This window comes from Panthera onca, chromosome A2 (assembly GCF_046562875.1).
Source record: "Panthera onca isolate mPanOnc1 chromosome A2, mPanOnc1 haplotype 2, whole genome shotgun sequence".
Taxonomy (NCBI): Eukaryota; Metazoa; Chordata; class Mammalia; order Carnivora; family Felidae; genus Panthera; species Panthera onca.
This window is the reverse complement of record NC_138340.1, coordinates 153,773,981-153,793,635: the sequence shown is the minus strand read 5'-3', so window position 1 is coordinate 153,793,635 and position 19,655 is coordinate 153,773,981. Positions and strand designations below refer to the sequence as shown.

General features: G+C 37.3%; 1 protein-coding gene across 6 annotated transcripts in view; it reads right to left on the bottom strand.

Moving 5' to 3' along the window:
* Positions 1-19,655, bottom strand: part of UBN2 (ubinuclein 2) — an 86,386-nt gene that overhangs the window by 34,293 nt on the left and 32,438 nt on the right. For 5 of the 6 annotated variants that reach the window (XM_060633247.3, XM_060633242.3, XM_060633244.3 and 2 more), the window contains 8 exons: positions 17,774-18,263; positions 12,996-13,066; positions 7,733-7,862; positions 4,582-4,700; positions 3,962-4,075; positions 3,233-3,376; positions 2,453-2,503; positions 333-375 (listed from right to left, as the gene is read on the bottom strand). In XM_060633247.3, the coding sequence (XP_060489230.1) occupies positions 333-375; positions 2,453-2,503; positions 3,233-3,376; positions 3,962-4,075; positions 4,582-4,700; positions 7,733-7,862; positions 12,996-13,066; positions 17,774-18,263 (1,162 nt within the window). The remainder of the gene's footprint in view (positions 1-332; positions 376-2,452; positions 2,504-3,232; positions 3,377-3,961; positions 4,076-4,581; positions 4,701-7,732; positions 7,863-12,995; positions 13,067-17,773; positions 18,264-19,655) is intronic. The other variant, XM_060633246.3, reaches the window with a different exon arrangement.

Below are 19,655 nucleotides of genomic sequence, written 5' to 3'. Positions count from 1 at the left end.
TAGCTTCTTTGCGTTGGGCCCTTGGGATTTCTCTTATACATCTGCAATCTCAGCTGTGCTTTTAAAGGATATTTGTTATATTTGATAGTGTTTCTAACTTGTATGAGGTTAAATCTTACAATTTAATTAATGTGTGCAAATTTCCCACTACCACACAGTCATCTATTCTTGGAAATACAGGGGTTCTAGGATTTTTACAAAGTTTAAAAACACTCTTCTTAAGAGTACACTACCTATTGATCTATGATAAATACCATATATCCTTTTCATCTTATGAATGTATTTCAACATTCCTCAATTATGACCAATTAAAGATTTGGTTCAATACTTACCTTCACTTTGGGTTTAGGTGCAGGAATCACCTTTTTCTTTGCCCTAAGACAACAGATTAAAAAGGAGGTCATTTCAGTAGCAATTAGGTCACTCATTATGAAATTCTAATCTTGCCATTACATGGGTAAATAATTTCTTATGCTATTTGGAAAATTCTATGAAGGAACTATACATATGTGTGTATTTATATATGTGTATACACACACACACACACACACACTCAGTTTATATATGAATATACAGTAACATTTCCTCCAATTTCAATTAACTGGAAGAAAGGCTGAACCATTAGCAAAATATGAATGGTAGATGATAAAAGGTTTTAAAAATTAAATGTAAATAATCAAAATAAAATTAAAAAAATAACTGAAGATAGGGTAACAAAGCTGCCTGAGAAGACCCACTTCAAAGAACTGGTAAGAATTAATAATTATTTATAAGAAAACAGATCTTCAAGAAACCTCAAGCTCAAATTAAACCATAATTTGAGAAGAACCAATGCCAAGAACTTGTAAATAAGGTATTATTTAAAAAAATAAAATTCTTTTAAAGAAAATTATTTTAATATGAGAATTCAAATAAAAAATGTCAAAATGACATGAGGACAAAAGGCAAGTAAAATACCATGCAACCCTGGAAACTTTGGGAACCAGTGTGAAAAAGTTTGAAGACAAAAATCTCATGTGTTCCATAAGAGGAGAAAGTACCCAAATGTCTGTTGAATAACTAAAGGGTTAACAAGCTAAAATACCTCACACTGAGTATTTCTACTTCACTAAATTGAAATGTCATCCATTAAATTAACCAATATCTTGATTAAAACTGCCAATCTACAACTTCATTAAGGCGACAGTAATTTTCCAAGTTTTTTTGATAAAGACCATTGGGGCAAAAGATATCAGGCCCACGCATCCTATAGATTTGTACTTTCTGATACAAAGCAAAACAAGACAAAACAAAACACAAGTTAGTCATAATAATAAAGCCACCTAAAAAACTGAAGAGAGGGTCTATGTAAATATATGCTTTAGATTTAAAGGGATGAATTATTTATACCTGAATTGTAACACATTTGTGATTTTAGAACTATAGGGAAATTAAAGGCCAGAAATATTATCGACACCAATACATACACACACATATATATATACCCCCCACCCCAGGATAATTAAACCACCAGTAACAAAGTAAACCTATGTGTATGAAACCAAACTTATCCCAAATTTATACTCCATAAACAAGAATAGCAAGAACCAAAAACCACAATCAACCCAACATAACTCTGATAGTATACTAACAAAGTGTCCTTCCTAAGAGTTGTAAAAAATTCCATTATAATTGTACACAAGGAAATGGGGAGTTTTGTAATGTTACCCGGTTGTTAACCAGACCTCTTAGAATATTGAATTACAGTGGTCTGTAAATTCTCAGTGACTTGCTAATTGTATATTTTATTAACTCTTACTATTACACTTCTATGGTGCAGAGAAATAGCCCTAAGTTGTAGGTAAATATAAAATTCTTGTTGAGTCAACCAGTATTCACCCAAAAATATAACCACAAAAAACCCAGCTTTTCACTACTGCCTACTAGGATCAGAGACTTTTCTTTAGTAATCATACCACTAGGGAAATACCCAGTTTTGAACAGAAGGGAAGGGCATGAAAAATAGATTAATTTTGTAGAATGAAGCACTCTGCAAGGCAGGGTAGGTATGTGTAAGAAACTGTCTTCGAAGGCACAAAGCTACAGGTTAGCTATGCTGATCATCATTAAGAGGGAAAGAAAAAAGACACAAAATAACTGGAGGGAAGAAGGCCCAGGAACAAAGGAAACCATCAGAGGCTTCCTGTCTACACGGCTCCTAGCCGCCAGATCTCAGGCCAGCATAGATTCAGGTGTTTAGAGACTAGCCTGAGAACTATTAAACAGATAAATGTGGTCTCAGGTCAACAGAAAAATGATTCTTTTTGAAAAAAAGGCAGTAGTAAAATGGAGATCGTCTAAATGTACATTTAAGTACTATGTTGCCTAGCATTTAATAAATAGTACTTTTGTTTACTAAAGCACATAATGTGAGTAAAAACAAATGAAGAACTATGGAGTCTGTTTTACTCACGGAGCAGAAGTAAGATGATTATGTACACTCCGACTTTCCTTAAAAAGCATTCTGCAAAAGTTAAAAGGACACAATTATTTTTGTGTAACAGATAATGATAACCACTTTCTCATTTTACTCACATGGTTTTCAACAGTCTATTACTTGCTTATTTATCAAATGGAAGTTATAATGGCACAGAGTAAATTCAGTAATCTGTCTTACAGGGAGTTTTACAGAAGATTTATTTATTTAAATCTTTTAACAGATCAAAAGATGTTTTCTGTTGATTTAACTGGTTGCGACAGCTGCCTAACTTAACATTCTTAACGCTTTATGGTTTAAATTGGACGACTATGCATTTTTGAGACACCACTCTACATTGACTATTGACAACAGAACCCAAGGTTGTGTGTCTCTATTTCTACACTCTCAATTTTGTATTCAGCTCTAGGCTTATCTTCATGATACCTATGTGAAGTCCCCTCCCAAAGTTTATAGCCATCTACCTCTCCACCCATTTTCTCTATTAGCAAAGTCAGGTGCAAAAAAAGAGAAAGTGGTTGGCAAAAAAGTCACCTTTATGTGTATCTCTGTATCTCTACGTCCCTGTGACTAACCATTTTGTCTTTTCAGTGCCTGAAGTTTTCAAAGCAGAGATCATCTGAGAGGACTATAGAGAACGCTAAACACACTAGGTTCTTAGCAAAATGAATGTCACATATCTGTCTCTATACATGTATCTTTAAACACAGCAACAATAAGAAAGTAAAATGAAATCTAGGATGTCATATTTCTTACCTTGCCTGCATCCAGCCCTTAGGCCACAATGGTTTCACCTCTGTCTCCATAAAGGATTTAAGATAATCCTCAGCGGACTGGCTTTTATTTGGCTCTAACTCATAGCATCCCAATTTGATCTCAACAAGGTTACATAACAAAGTTCTAAACAGATTAAAAATATATATTTATATATAAATCTGACTGCAAAATTGTGGAAAAGTAAGTTTGAAACAGATTTTTTTTAAGCACATAAATCTGACAGCAATAATAAAGAATATTATCTCAAGAATTCAGATGACATGAAGATAAATAATTTCTAACACACATCACTCATTGCACTACAGCCAAATCCCCAATATGAAACAATTTCCTTTGATACCTTTCATCTAGGCACCAAAGACTGAAAGGGATAGTCCTGCAACCAAACCCTCTATTTGGGGTACAGAAATATTGGTCAAAAAAGATGACTGATTACAGATGTACACAGAGTACTTCACCTTCTGAAGCCAATATGACTGACTTAATAATTAGAAGATTAGTTTATAGAAAGTAGCATATGAAAATAAAAGTGAGAGCACTCTAAAGATACCAGGACCAAATCAAACTTCTCTTGAATAAATTTTTCCTACACACCAATTTTTGGTTGCTGCCAATCTACTCTTCCATTTACTATATATTCTTTTTATTAGAAACCTTAGTTCCGCATTGTCCATTTGGTTAAAAGTGAAGGCTCTGGTTAAATTTTACCTGATGGTGTCATTCCAGTGGAATTTCTTTCTTGGTCCTATGACACGCTTCCCCGGTTTCTCATCATCATCTTCCTCGGATCCATTTTTCTCTCGTTCTTCGTCTGTCTGCAACCTAAAAATGAAAAAGATTTTATGAAGCCAAGTTCTAACCCAACAGTGCCTATGATATGCTCCAGAGACACCTGTTAAATTGCTTAACTGAATGTTAACTCAAAAGGCAGAGTAAATAATCTACCTTTATACATAATATTTTGAAGAGCATCATAAAGTAGTTTGGTAAATTAGGTCTTCAAGCTGTGTCATTTAAGGGCATGATTACTTATCTTTGAGTTCAGAAAATACTGACTTCAGCCGGTTAAATTGGGTGACATGGGAAATACCTGACCAGTGCCAGCTCTTGCTTTCATCACACCCATCCACTAAATCAACAGAACTTTTGCTTTTGACATCAAAGCAACTGAATGGGAAGTGTTGTGTCATTTAGAAAATATTCAATTATACTGTTTCAGTGGCATATGTGGATTTCTATTTGGTGATAAAGTCCACATAAGACCAATCCCTAAGAGCTAAAAATATTTCTCAAATGCAAAAGCCAGTCCAAACAGAAGAGGTACATACTTGGCACACTTAGCTTGACTGCGAGCTTGGCAGTCCTCCTGGTATTTAAATAGCTGTTCAGGCATGACATTGCTAACAGCCAGTTTCAGTTTTTGCAGAGGTTCTCTTAAACGATCATCCTGAGGGGAAAAAAAAATACTACAAGTTTTTTTAAATACATTTACAAAAAATTATTTTGCAAGCAGATTCTCAAAAGACACTAATTATAGATTTAAAATGTAAGCATATTTAAATATGGACATTTCTTCTACAACACTCAGTCTTCAGGAGGCACACTGGATATAAAATTAGAATGACCATACTTCCCAGGCAGCCAACGAGAATCCTAGTTTGTGCCTGGTAATTACCCCAGCATAATTAATAGTGTTCCTTACACTTGTTTCTTTTAAAAAAATGTTTTATTCGAGTAGAGTTGACACATAATGTATTCCTTTACATCCTTAAAAATGCCCCACGTTTGGCCAAGAAATTATACGGACACTTCAAATGTCATAAAAAATTAAGTAAAGAACAAAATCTACACTATGCAGACTACTACCGGTTGATCCCCATTTTGATGGGGTACCATGAGAGGAGATACTGCTTTGCAACACTAGAACACATAATTTGGTTTGGGTGACAACCGACTGGATGTTGGCATCCTGTTCTTTCGTTTATTGTTACCAATTGTGACTTACGCTGCAAGCAAAGTTACACGATCAAGGTCAAAGAGAAAGAGGGAACTGGAAGACTCGTGCTGTTTTCATGCATAGCAGTTAACAAACATTGCTGCACACATTACAGTGCCTGCTACAAAATCCTATTAAAAGAAATGTGAACGTCCGGTATCAGGGTTCCTAGGTGATCACTTCCTAATTCTGTAGCTGCGACTATCTGCCTGGGAACAACCCACCTATCCATCAGCAGTAAAACAGACACAATAACTGGGATGTATGAACAGAATGGAGCGGTGTACACACTGTAGAGCAGTACAACTGGAGTCCTCCACAGGTAAAGACATAGCTAAATCTGAGGTACATAATTGTTCAGTGTAAAAAAGCAAGCTGCAGAGGAAAAGTATGGAGACAGGATGACTCCATTCATACGGAGCTCAAAACCATGCAAAATCAAATAATATAGCATTTAGGGATTAAAAGTATATATGACGGGGAGCCTGGGTGACTCAGTCAGGTGAGTGTCCAACTTCAGCTCAGGTCATGATCTCACAGACAGTGGGTTCAAGCTCCGCATCGGGCTCTGCGCTGACAGCTCGGAGCCTTGAGCCTGCTTCCGATTCTGTGTCTCCCTCTCTCTCTGCCCCTTCCCCGCTCATGCTCTGTCTCTCTCTCTCAAAAAATTAACATTAAAATAAATAAATAAATAAAGTATACATGATAAAACCACATGAAGAAAATCAAAGGTTAAGATAGATGTCTTCTTCCACAGGAAGAACAGGAATATTAAATAACTTCAAACATCAAATCTGAAATGCCCCGTAGAAAATATTTTATAATGTATGAAAAGTTGTTCTCCTGCCTCTAATTCCTTTTTTTACTGGTACCCATGTCTGTCACCTGAATGTATGGCAGTGAGCTCTAGCAGTCAATGTCTGAAGGAGCCAGGCAAAAAAAAAAAAGGAGCCAGGTCACACAAAATCTGTGACCTCGAGTAAGTTTCATTTGTTGATTACTCTGCTTTACGTTGAGGAAGAACTTACAGTTTCTGAATTCAAAAGAGTTATTTTATTAACAGAAGTATAATACCTACAATAAAGAATTCTATGCCAATCAGCTCTTAATACTAGTGGTCCTGGGCACCATGTTCATTCCCCCATCAGCTATGGAGGCCCTTGGCTAGCCATGTTGTGCTGTGTGACTCCCAACCTCTGGCCAGAAAAGTTTAGGTTGACCCAACATAGTATAATCAGATTTCCTGATCCAAAAACTTGGATTGGGATGAGAGGGTTGAGTCAGTCTCTGTGTGTGGCCTTTCTATAATATAAAACCTTGAGAATGAAGTAATCTTATTTTCAGATGCACATAAAAGGATAAAAATAAGACACAGGGAGAGAAAAACAAGAGCTAATCCAAATTATCAGTTCCCATCCCTTTCTGGTTGTTTTTTTGTTTTCTTTTGTTTTGTTTTTGAGAGAGAGAGAAAGAGAGAGTGCGTGTGCACATGAGCAGAGGAGGGGGAAAGAGAGAGGAGGACATAGGATCCAAAGCAGGCTCCGCGCTGACAGCAGAGAGCCCGATGTGGGGTTCAAACTCACGAACTGTGAGATCGTGGCCTGAGCCGAAGTCAGATGTTCAACTGACTGAGCGACCCACGTGCCCCTTGTATGTACTTTTAATTCCATCAAATACCTTTATTAATAGAAAAAAAAATGTCCTTTCTTGTCTTAAACTGCATTATTTCCTATTACTTGCAAGTTATAAATATTTAAAAAATAAATAATCAAATAAATCATAAGGGAAAAATCATCAGGCAGTGAAGGTACTGAAAACCACCTTATATGGAAGTGAAGGAGGGGACATAATACAAGCTTTCAAAAACATGAAAGCCATGAAGGTGACAAATAATTAGGTTTATGAATGGACTCAAAGGCAGAATCAGGACCAACAGGGTGGAAAGCACCTGGATATGTCTCAGTGCACAGAAGAACTTTCTGATATAATGAAATAAGTTTCTGACCCTGGAAGCATTCAAACTTAGATAATTACTTGGTGGTGTTTTAGGGGAGAAGAATCTAGCAAAATATGGATGATTACACACAAAAAAATCTCCAAGTTTACACGTAACCCTGTGATTCTTTCTCAGTTTTTGTAACGTAGGCATGAACAAATCTGTACAGATCCATTTCAGTAATAAGAAAACCGAGTTATAAATCTGTCAGATATTTGTTGAGGGCAAAGTTGTATCACCTGTGGAACTGACATTAATTTACCAGTCCAGGAATCTACGCCTTAGGAAACATTCTCGTCTAGCCTTTTCAACTGTTGAAAAGTAATTTTTTTCAAGAGATTCTCTATGCCTTTAATAACCTCCTATGGTTATTCAATACATACAATTAAGAGTATAAAGAAACTAATATGCAAAAGTCCCAAATAGAAACTAGTCTCTTTATAGGTTATAAAACTCCAGATACGGATATTATTGATCCTCTTCTTACCTGGACGTTGAGATGTAACTTCTTTAGACGTTTCACCAGTGTTTCTTTATTGCATGGCACAAAAGCTTCAAGATGGGAGTAGACACCACTACGAATGACAGGGCCTAGTTCCTGTAGCTGTAACTCAATGCTGAACAAAAACAACAACAAATAAATAGTACAGAATTTCTTTTAGGTACTAATACATAAGCAAGGAGGTAAAAGCAATGACTCTTCTCTCGTTTTATCTTTCCACGATTTCCTAGACAGTATTTTTCAAGGAAAAAAAATATACAGAGAATTTATATAAACATAAGTAGTCTGGTGACTAATTTTTTGATGAACAGGGACAAAACCTACATTTTTGGGTAAAGCATAGGAACTCCATTATTAACCAAAACCCCATTTCCTCAAAGAGATAGATATTCACATCCCCTCTCCCCCAACCACAACTGCTAAGCTAGAGAGTCACATAGTTTCAATGAGTTCTTAGAATATTTTTTCCTTAGAGGTGTCTGAAAAAATTGCAGATCCAGAAGAGGTAAAGCTCTTCTGGCTACACATACAGACTGTTTTATCCATTTGTCTCCCTTATTATGCCTGCCTTGCACAAATTAGATACTTAATAGTTGGCTCAATTTATTCCAATTCTTCAGTTCCTGTTTCCATTTATAAATTAGTTTTTTAGATCAAAAATAAATTGTTAAATGGGTATTTAGCCTAATAGTTATTTAAAGAAGGGGGAAAAAAAAAAAAAAAAAAGGAAAAGAGTTTTAACAGCCACCATATTCCCAGCTGGACAAGTCTACCAAGAAATAACGGAGGTTTCTCCCAAGATGGAAGACACTAAATCTGGCAGCTGCTATTGTAGGAAGATAGGAACAGATACTAATTTGAAGGCCAAGACTTAACTGGAGCTCTTGGCAACAAACTACATCCAAATCATCACATTCTATGATAGGACAACGTATAGATAGATTTAATAAATAATTCTCATAAATAGATTCAGTTAACAGCTTTTGGGGAAGAAACCCTGCCTATCAAATATATCCATCACTTAGAAGATACACTGCAAGTTCAGAAACAATGAAATGTGGAAAACTATGCCCTTAGCATTGGCAAGAGAAAATGCTTGGTATTAAAGAAGTCAAATACAATATACAAATAGAAAAATGTTTAGGATCTATAAGAACCAGAAGGTCAAATGCACAGGATCATATGGGAAACAACCATTACTGTCATGGTTCTGTGTATAAACATTTGGTTAAATAAATTATGCGTGAAGCTTTATTAGAAGTCTAGACTCTGGGTAGGAGGCTTTCTATGCTTGCCCTGTTATTAAACGATAGTTGAGGCTGAAAATAAAATAGAAACTCCAAGTAGTAAGAGATTTCAATTAAGAATAGATTGACTCAGTGACATACTTAAAAAAGTAAGTGGTTTCCAAAGAGGGCGAAACTCGAAAACAGAAGAACTGACTCCCTGCTGCTAAGCCAATACTAGGGAAAAATCAGAGAAGCATATTAACCCTTAAGGTTACAGACTATACTGGTCTATCACAAATATATACAAAATCCTACCTGACAGCAGTATATTTTAAACACACATCCTTCATACAGTTATTTATTTATTTTCCTAAGAATTACAATCTTCTAAGGTCTAAGAAGTATCTGTAGATGACTAAAAACACATGCCAATCAAAGTTTGAATTTCAGGTATTTTCACATTTCAGAAAAATAAAGGTTCTCCCAAAGCAATGAACTTTCCTGAGTCTGACCCCTTCTCTCTACCAGGTTTCTTGTCTTTTCTTTCCTTCTTTAAGTAAAGTCTGTCCCCAAAACAGATATCCATGCAAGAATGTTACAATGACTGGGTCTCAAACCTCTGATAATAAATTATAAGCACAAGATTACTACAGGCTCTAAATGGATAAAAATATACTGGGACCACCTGCTGATAATGCACTGGAGGACAAACACTGGATTTCCTGAGTATATAAGTTTGAAACCCACTTTTATATCCCCATCTGTATGTACAAGGCTCTCATTTGCCTCTGAAGAAGGCTCAAAGAAACACAACATAGGAATCCACAGCTGAAGCAATGGCCAACTTTATAAAAAAGATTCTTCTGGCTCAGGAATGCTTAGTCTTACCTATATTTTCACACAAAATTCTAGAAATACAATCATTTCACCATAATTGATACATAAATAAATCTTCCCATCCCATCAACTCCCTCTTTTTAATAACTGTTTTTTAAGTAAGCTTTACACCCAATGTGGGGCTTGGAATCTTGACCCCAAGACCAAGTCACATGCTCTATCAACTGAGCCAGCCAGGCACCCTTCTCCCTCTTTTTAAAAAACAGAATACAGGGGCTCCTGGGTGGCTCGGTCAGTTAAGCGTCCAACTTTGGCTCAGGTCATGATCTCGCGGTTCCTGAGTTCAAGCTCCATGACGACGTCTCTGCAACAGCATGGAGCCTGCTTTGGATCCTCTGTTTTCCTCCCCCTCTCTGCACCTCCCCGGCTCATGCTCTCTCTCAAAAATAAACATTAAAAAAACCCAACAAAACAGAATACATATCTTAGTCAATCAGTTTAAAAACACTAGTAAAAGAAAACCTAAGTCCAAATAAATTCGGAATCTAGTAAATTTCTTTTTTTCTTTTAATTTTTTACTGTTCATTTATTTTTGAGAGAGAGAGAAAGAGCACACGAGCAGGGGAGGGACAGAGAGAGCGGGAGACACACAATCTGAAGCAGGCTCTAGGCTCTGAGCTGTCAGCACAGAGCCCAATGCGGGGCTCGAACTCACGAACCATGAGATCGTGTGACCTGGGCCGAAGTCAGACGCTTAACCGACTGAGCTACCCAGGAGCCCCCGGAATCTAGTAAATTTCTTGAATTTTTCCTCAAATATTTCAGATACCCTACCGATACTATCCATATAACAGAACCACTGAAACTAGTAACTGAAGAAAGACTTAGGGAGCAGTAACCCAAACTCAAAATCGAAAATTTATTTTATAGCAAGAATTCAAAAGATCCCTCCTTCCCTGAATGACTTTATTCAGATGGGCTGGTTCTAGTGTTACCTCAAGAACGCCTGGTGTGGCATAGGTTAAAGATGTGGTTCCAAGTTCGTTTTTCCAAACGCAAAGTAATCCCTCAAGAGAGTTAAGGAAAGCTGTGGCAGAGGATCAACCCCCTCACTTTGGTAACCTTCCTTTATGTCAGAGAGGGTGAGACAGACAGGCCAACTGATAAGTCTCTTCATACTGAGATTCAAAAGTCAATACTCATTCATGAGCTCCTTAAAGGAGCGTCTAACAATGAGGTGGCAGACAACAGGGCTCACTGCAAGTGTCCACTGGGATTGGTAGTGCCTTCCCAGAGCATCTGTTGAACAGAACTCAGGTTGGATTGAGATCACAGGCAAAGAGCATTAAGATTTTGTTAGCAATGTCTGCTTGAGGTAAAGGAGGAAATGGGGAGGATCAAGTCGGCATGCTGTATATTTACTGATCCAAGTCAAACTCAATTAGGCAAAAAGAAAAAGCGTTCCCTATTCCAATAAACTTACCTCCCTTTCTCCCCATCATAAAGAAGCAATGGTGAGGCAGAGCCAATACATGTGAATCATTTCATGGGAATTTACTACTCAAAATAATCACATGCCATATGCCCTTAGAAGATCAACTCTGTCCAAAGAAATCAGGGATATTTAGGAAAGTGGGAACAGAGGCCAGGGGGCATAAATAAGTGACTAAAAGGGAAAAAAAAATAAACTCTGAGCACTAGGGCTTGTAGAACTGGAGGCACACTCTGTGAAATAAAAATAGGACTCCAAAAAAATTAGAGGATTTAAGACAGACATGGAGAGATTAAGGAGTCTGCTGGGGGTGGTGGGGGCATCTGGCTGGCTCAGTGGGTAGAGCATGCGACTCTTGATCTTGGGGTCGTGAGTTTGACCCCCACATTGGGTGCAGAGATTACTTAAAAAAAGAAAGAAAGAGCAAGAAAGAGAGAAGCCTGTTAATGGAATGTTGATACTCTGCTTATTTGAGATGTTAGGTCCCAAGGATGGTCCTTTGTTTCTCTCAGGAGAGAAAAAGAGGGTCCCTCTTACAGAAGAGTAAAATAAAAAACAATGGTCTCAGTCACAGGAAAAGGACCTGCTCTAGTAAACTTAGGGCTCTCAAGTGGCAAGAAAAAGAAGAGCTAGTCAGATTCCTGACTGTGGAATCTGGGACAGCTCTGATGAGTAATGGTTACACTCTTCATTGAATCTGGGGTGAAAAGGGAGCCAGGTAAAAGGATCTGGCACAGACAGGAAACATTTGCCTTGCTTCCAGGCAGACAGAATCAGTCTGAAAATCCCTGGCTAAAATGAAGAACAGGAACAAGAAATTCCTGTCACCATACTGGTGGCATACTAGGTTTAGGTGTTTCATGGGTCCATGGGGGACCAGAAAGATCTTTTAAGTATTCCAGAGAAAAGAGAGATTGTACTTAATTAAAAACACTTATCAAAACAAACCAATCCATCATCTTTTATATGAGAAACTACCTTCATTGTATATTTAAAAGACAAGCCTCACACAAAGTAGTGGAAACACTCCTTGTTTCTTTGTATATAACACTACTGAACCACTAAGAGCAGGCATACATCATTTTCGTGAAAGAGGAGTAACGTGTGCTGTTTTCTCCAGGATTGTTTTTTTGCCCAGTTCTGCTTGCAGCAATCAATTACACACTCAAATGCTATAACCGATGGTCAGAATTCACAAGCCGTTAGGTTTATAAGGACAGCTTAGTTGGCCACAAACTTAGAACGTGCAGCTTTGTTAATATCAAACTCCAGCTGAGAGTAAAAACTGTCACTAATTTAAATACAATCTGTATCATATGTCGGCCTTCAGCCTCCCCCTCCCTCTCTTTCTTTTCTCTTCTCCACACTGCCTCTCCCCTACCTCACAACCAGAATTTCTTTTTTAAACCATACTTTCCATTTGTCTCCAAATGTTTGTCTACAACCTTGCTAGATACCAATGGAATTATTTTTCCCAAGTCTGAATGAAAATAGAAGGAAAATACACCAAAATTAATATGACCACTCAGAGCTGTTCCAGAAAGACACTTTCATAGAAAGTGACAAAAAAATACATTTAAATCTAAAATAGTATTCAACCTGTAAAGTTGTAATCAACTATAGTTTTAAATGAGTTCTTAAAGTTTAAATAATTTTTTAGGTTTTTTAATCAAAGAAGAGAATTACTTACTCCAGAAGAATATTATTCATATCCTGTGTAAAGAATTTTTTCCTTCCTTCTTCATCAAAAAGTTTGGCAGCCTAGAGAAACATAGGATTGTCAATACCGCTTTCAACACATTATTTGTTTCCATATCTATTTAGGAAAGAATAAGCTTCTAAAGGGTGAGGCTACTGTGATTTACTTCCCTTTGGATCATCCATACTCAGTTCAGTACCTGACATGAGTAGGCAATTACAGAGTGTTGAAACAAACTTAGCATATATACCACTGTTTTCTATTATATCTGTACTTAATTTTTCTCAATCTTTATAAATTAACAAAATTATACATACAAGACTTAAAAAAATTTTTTTTTTGTTTCAATTTTGAGAGAGAGAGAGACAGGGAGACAGAGCATGAGCAGAAGAGGGGCAGACACAGAATCCGAAGGAGGCTCCAGGCTCTGAGCTGTCAGCATGGAGCCCTATGCAGGGCTCGAACCCATGAACCGTGAGATCATGACCTGAGCTGAAGTCAGATGCTCAACTGACTGAGCCACCCAGGCATCCCAAACACAAGATTTTTTTGTGCTTTGAGTATCTTGTGCATTTTGACGATCCATTGCTTTATTAATCACTGCTATGATCTCCAACATAACAGAAAGCAGATGGCTCACTTTCTACAGACACTGTCTACAGAAGATCTGTCTGATATCCTCTATTTTACACACATTATCATGTTTAATCCTCATAACAGCCAATGACATTGGTATGACAGCCCCCATTATACAAACAAGGAACCTAAATCTGTCAGAGGGTTACATGGCATGCCCCCAATCACACTACTTTTTTTTTTTTTTAATCCTGCCTCCTTCTCCCTCCCAAATCACACTGCTTAATAAGTGGTGGACCCAGGACTCAGACCACAAGCCCTCTGATTTCAATTGTGCAACATGACCATGCTGTACAAAGATACTCAGCTAACTGCAGTCAGTCTAGGTTCTACCTAATTACTAATAACAAAAAAATTTAGCCAAGATTATTATCAAGGGAGAAGCAAATATTAATGCCATGAGCTTAAGAATAATATTTTCATCATTATTGTCACCTTAACCAGGTGCCCAGAAACCAAGGGTACAAACCAAGACACTCTACCATAAGCAAAATTTACTGGGAAAATCACAAAGGATGTAGTTGAGATCCATGAGATGGAAAACATCGAGAAATCTGATCTAATAATCTGAGCAAGCCATATGCTGACCACGTCAACCCATCAAGTTATTTGACAGTTTTACATGTAATAAATAGAAGAAAATTTCTAAGACGTGCCTTAGTACTTATTAGAAAGAATGAAAACTGCGTATATGCAGCGGGCAGAAATACACGAAAGCTATAAGGAAAACTAAATGTCAAGAAAGAGAATCAAAAAAAGTCAAGAAGGTGAACAGTGGAAGAATATTACAAAGTAAGAAAAGAGTCATGAGAAGCAACTCCTTATCATACAGACATAAGCATATAAGCCAAGGATGAAATCTCACCTCCTAAAGAAAAAATACCATCTCATATTTCTTTTTTTTTAAGTTTATTTATTTACTTTTAGAGAGAGAAAGCATGCACGAGCGGGGGAGGGGCAGATAGAGAGAGAGAGAGAGAGAGAGAGAGAGAGAGAGAATCCCAAGTGGGCTCCGTGCTCTCAGTACAGAGCCCAGACACGCGGCTTGAACTCACGAACCGTGAGATCATGACCTGAGCCAAACTCGAGAGTCGGCTGTTTAACCAACTGAGCCACCCAAGCACCCCTCCATCTCCTATTTCAAGGAAAAAATAGAAGTCACAGATACCAGTAAGTGAAATCAAACTTCTTATTGATAATTTCCTACCAATGGAACAGATACATTAACCCTGGCAGGGCTACCACAGAGACAGAGAATAATTTTTGGTATGGAAGACAATGCTTTTACAAGATCATAACACACTTATTACTAATCAGTTTTGTTTCTTAAGTGAGAATGAACGGCATATAACACAGAGGCACAGTGCCTGCTACGGAGCTCCATGGTTCTGCCTTCAAATCATGACTCAGACACTTAAAAATTATGTGGCCTTGAGCAAAGCATTTAAACCTTTTGAACCTTGGTTTCCTCGTCCATTAAACGGAAGAACACTACGTACGTCACTGGACTGTGGGAGGACTAGACTGCACAGTAGGTGAAGCACACTGAGCGCACTCACAGGGCTGCCTCCTGACTGGTAACTGCTCTGGGACACCCGGCAGTACCGTCCGTGCTCAGGACAGAGTACAAGTTTTGCTAAATGAACAGCAGCTATTATTATTAATTACATCTTGAAAAATGTGGATCGCATCACTAAGCACTTTTTCAAATTTAGAAGAAACTAAAGATTTTAGGAATGGGCAAAATGGCAGAGCAAAAAGCCCATACTTTGGATTGTAGTTAAATTTCTACCACTTACTACTTGTGTGGACCTGACCAAGCTATAACCTACCTCAAGCTTCTGAACCATAAAAAAGAAATAAGACCCATACTTCCTACACATAGTAGCTAAAAAGGTTAAATAAAAAACCCATTTATTACCAAAACTATAGAAACTGTATACTTTTCAAAAAATAAGCACAGAAAATAGCAAAAGAATGAAAACAAAGGAGGAAGTAATAAAACAGAATAAAAAAGAAAATGACAAAGATCAATTACATAATTATAACAACTAGAAGAAGTTAAAATCATTTGTTACAGGAAAAAGACTCAAATGAGGTCCATAAACAGATTTCCATTTTTACGCTGCCTTATAAGAGAAAGAGCTAAAATAAAGAAAATCAAAGAGGTTGAAGGTAAATGATAAGAAAAGCTATACTATGTAAAAATAAAAAGTCCACAGTAAATCAGACAAAACTAAATTCAAGATGAAAGGCATTAATAGCACAAAAAGTCACCTCCAAATGATAATTATCACAAAAAAGATCTAGTCATCAAGAATTTTATGGGTCAAACCACACAGCATAGAAATAAACAAAGCAAAAACTATGGTACACACAAGCTATAACCTAAGAAACACTAGCAATAAGGGCGCCTGGGTGGCTTAGTTGGTTAAGTGTGAAATTTTCTCCCTCTCTCGCCTGGTCACGCTCTCTCTCTCAAAATAAATAAATAAACATTTTTAAAAAATTTTTAGAAAGAAATATTGGCAATGAGATACTTTAACACACTTCTCTAGGGGCGCCTGGGTGGCTCAGTGGGTTAAGCGTCTGACTTCAGCTCAGGTCATGATCTAGCAGTCCATGAGTTCAAACCCCGCGTCAGGCTCTGTGCTGACAGCTCAGAGCCTGGAGCCTGCTTTGAATTCTGTGTCTCCCTCTCTCTCTGCCCCTCCCCTGCTCATGCTCTGTCTCTCTCAGTCTCAAAAGTAAATAAAAACATTAAAAAAAAAGTTAAAAAAAAAAAAAAAAGTTAAAAAAAAGTAACACACTTCTCTAAGTCTTGGACTAATGAAGTTCATTAAAATAAAATAAGGGTAACTAAATTAACAGGGAATTACAATTAAGTCACAAGTTTAGAAGAAATGCTAAAGAATAAAACAGAAAAAATAACAGAATTACTAAATAAAATCTGTGGGCCAGTTACTGAAAAAAATAGATAAATCTAATATTCCCCTAATCAGATATTTAAATTTTAGGAAAAGTTAAGAGAAATAAATACAATAAAAAGATTATTAGTAAATTTTAAAACATGACTTAAATTGGATTACACTAATCCTAGGAGAAAGAAGCAAGTTTTGAACAGTCCATACATTACAATCCCATTAATTATTTTTTATAATAATATAACGTTTGCAAATGCATGGATTAAAATCCAAAAAAATACATAGTTAATAGTGGTTACCTCTGTTGGGGGGTGGGGAATGAATGTCAGATTATGGGGAATCTTTCCATATGTATGAAATACATATTTGGTGTTTTGGGGTTTTAATTTATTTTTTTAGTAATCTCTACACCCAACACGGGGCTCAAACTCATGACTCCGAGATCAGGAGTTGCATGCTTTTCCGACTGAGCCAGTCAGGTGTTCCTGAAATATGTTTTGTATTGTGTGTTTTACCTTTGTAGTCAGGGAAAAAAGGGGACTAAAATATGGCATGGGCTCAAATATGGCACGGGTTCAAATCCTCAAGTAATCAAGAAGGGCATTTTAAGCTAGATTTGGCGTGTTATTTTTAGTCAAAATACTATCTGCTTGAGATTAACTGGGTAAGTGTGATGACATTTATCTGGATTTGCAGCTAGTTAAAGATTATGAATCCAAGCCAATCTAGAGACGTACCTGATGGGACATGCTAAAACCTCAGCTCTCAAGTACTAGTGGGAACAATGCATGCTTACTAAGGGTGCTGAGTAGCTACAAAGGACTAGTTGGAAAATCAACTATAAAAAAACCAGATGTCAATACAGTCTGGACCACGTTCAGGTACACTCCTGCAGTGTTACTATTTCCCCTACCTTCCCTCTGTTGTGTTTACATGATTTTCTTTTACAATAAAAATTATATTTATGAAAACTGTAAGGTGAAATGAAATAATAAAACAATCACCCATATCATGCTAGAACTATAGCTACACCTACTTCTACTTAAAATCAAAGGCCTATAAATATAGCCAATGCCTGAAAGGAAATACAGAAAATTAAAAATTGTTTATATGGGTGTTGGGATTGTGGGTTCGTATTTTTGCCTTATAAAAAGCATTTATTGTTATGTTTGTGTGGCAAATAAGAAACAAGGGAATCATTACACTTACTACACGGAGGTCTTCGATGCGTTTTTCAAGAAGGACAGGCAGACCCTCTGGGAGTGTAGGCACCACCTTGGGCATAACCTGAGAGGCATAGGTTGGCTGGGTGGTGTTTCCATTCTCTCCCCCTGACTCAGAGAGGGGGCTACCATCAGAAGCAGCATCCAGTAATCTGTCAAAGTCGAAATCATCTAGCATCTCTAGGGCATTTTCAGCTTCCCGAAACAGTTCGTGTTCATTTGTGCCAACAAAAATGGGAAGGTCCGGATCAGCAGTGTTCAGATTTAAGTCCGAGACATCACTTCCCAATGCTACGGCAGTGGAGGGGGTCTTATTCAGAGAGGACGTCGTTAAGTTCATTGGGACTTTGGGGTTAGGCTCCTTCTTCAATGCATCCTTCTCTTTCTGAAATTTTCGTATCATGGCAGCTAGAGAAAGAGAATCTTTATAACGTTTCTTCTTTTTTTCAGACTTGTGTGAATTTAGAGCCACAACTCTGTGAAGAAAAAAGGGATCAGTTAGGCTGTGTAGGATTTTACTTTAAAGCCCGTGTAAATAAGGAGGCACAGATAATCAAAACGGTCATTTGATGGGTGGGAAAGCAAATTTCTTCTTACATCATCTTTTTACAACAGCACCTTCATCATCATCTGGACTCACTTGGGAAAGGTCAAAAGGCAAATGGCCACCAGAGTGAAGAAAACAAAAGGACAAAAGTCAACAGAAAGAAACAAAACTGAAGGTAACTCAGGATTATTAAAGTCTATGAAGTCAAACTAACTACTCTTTTTGGAATGTTCACATTCTTTAGCACATCTATAAAGTAGTCACCTAAAGAATTAACCAAGTAAAGAAATGCACTTATGAGGTGTGTGGGTGGCTCAGTCGGTTGAGCATCTGACTCTTGATTTCACCTCAGGTCATGATCTCAGAGTCGTGAGATCGAGCCCCGAGTGAGGCTCTGCGCTGGGCATGGAGCAAGCTTAAGATTCTCTCTCTCCCTCTCCCTATGCTCCTTCCCTGCTTGTGTGCAAGTGTGTATGTGCACATGCACGAGAGAGAGAGAGAGACAGAGAGAGAGAGAGAGAGAGAGAGAGAAAGAAGAAAGAAAGAAGGAAGGAAGGAAGGAAGGAAGAAGAAAGAAAGAAAGAAAAAAGAAAGAGAGAAAGAAATGTACTTGAGAAAACAGAATTGCCTTATAAGCAACCAGAGAAGCTCACACAGTACACCTTCAAACTGGTACCCCAGGTGGTTTGTGCTACAAACTGCCAAAGAAATATAAAATCTTTCTAGACCCTATTCTGCCACTACCTTCTGATCATTTTCACCTTCCATTCTAGGAACAGCCATGTGAGGCAATCACATATGTGTGATTTTCTATGACAACTTTCTCCCTACAGGAACCATGGGGGAAAAGTGTCTTAGTGTAGTTAACACTTTTCTCTAGAAATCTTTTCTACATTCTATGGCATACACGCTTCTAGGTGCACTACAGAATCGAAACTATCACTTGTGCCTTGAGGGCAGGCCCGTGTTTTATCTACTGTTATATACTCCGAAACCAGAACAATGCTTAGTATATAAAAGGTATTTAATAAGTGTGTGTTGCATGAATAAGCTACAGATTTCAGAAAATAACATATCCATTAAAAGGCATTAAAGAAATTTACTTGTAAATAATGAGAATTTAAAACATGCATTAGTAATATATATATGTTTTTTCTTAATTAATGATTCAAGGTTCACTAAAATCTCATGCTTAGGAGAGAATAAATACCTCCCTACATCAAGCTTTTGAATACTGATAGCCCAAAGTTCAGATGCACCTCCCCTGGTGAGGAAGGGAAGAAAATCCAGCCTGTCACAGTTTCTGTCCCTTGGTTCTCCA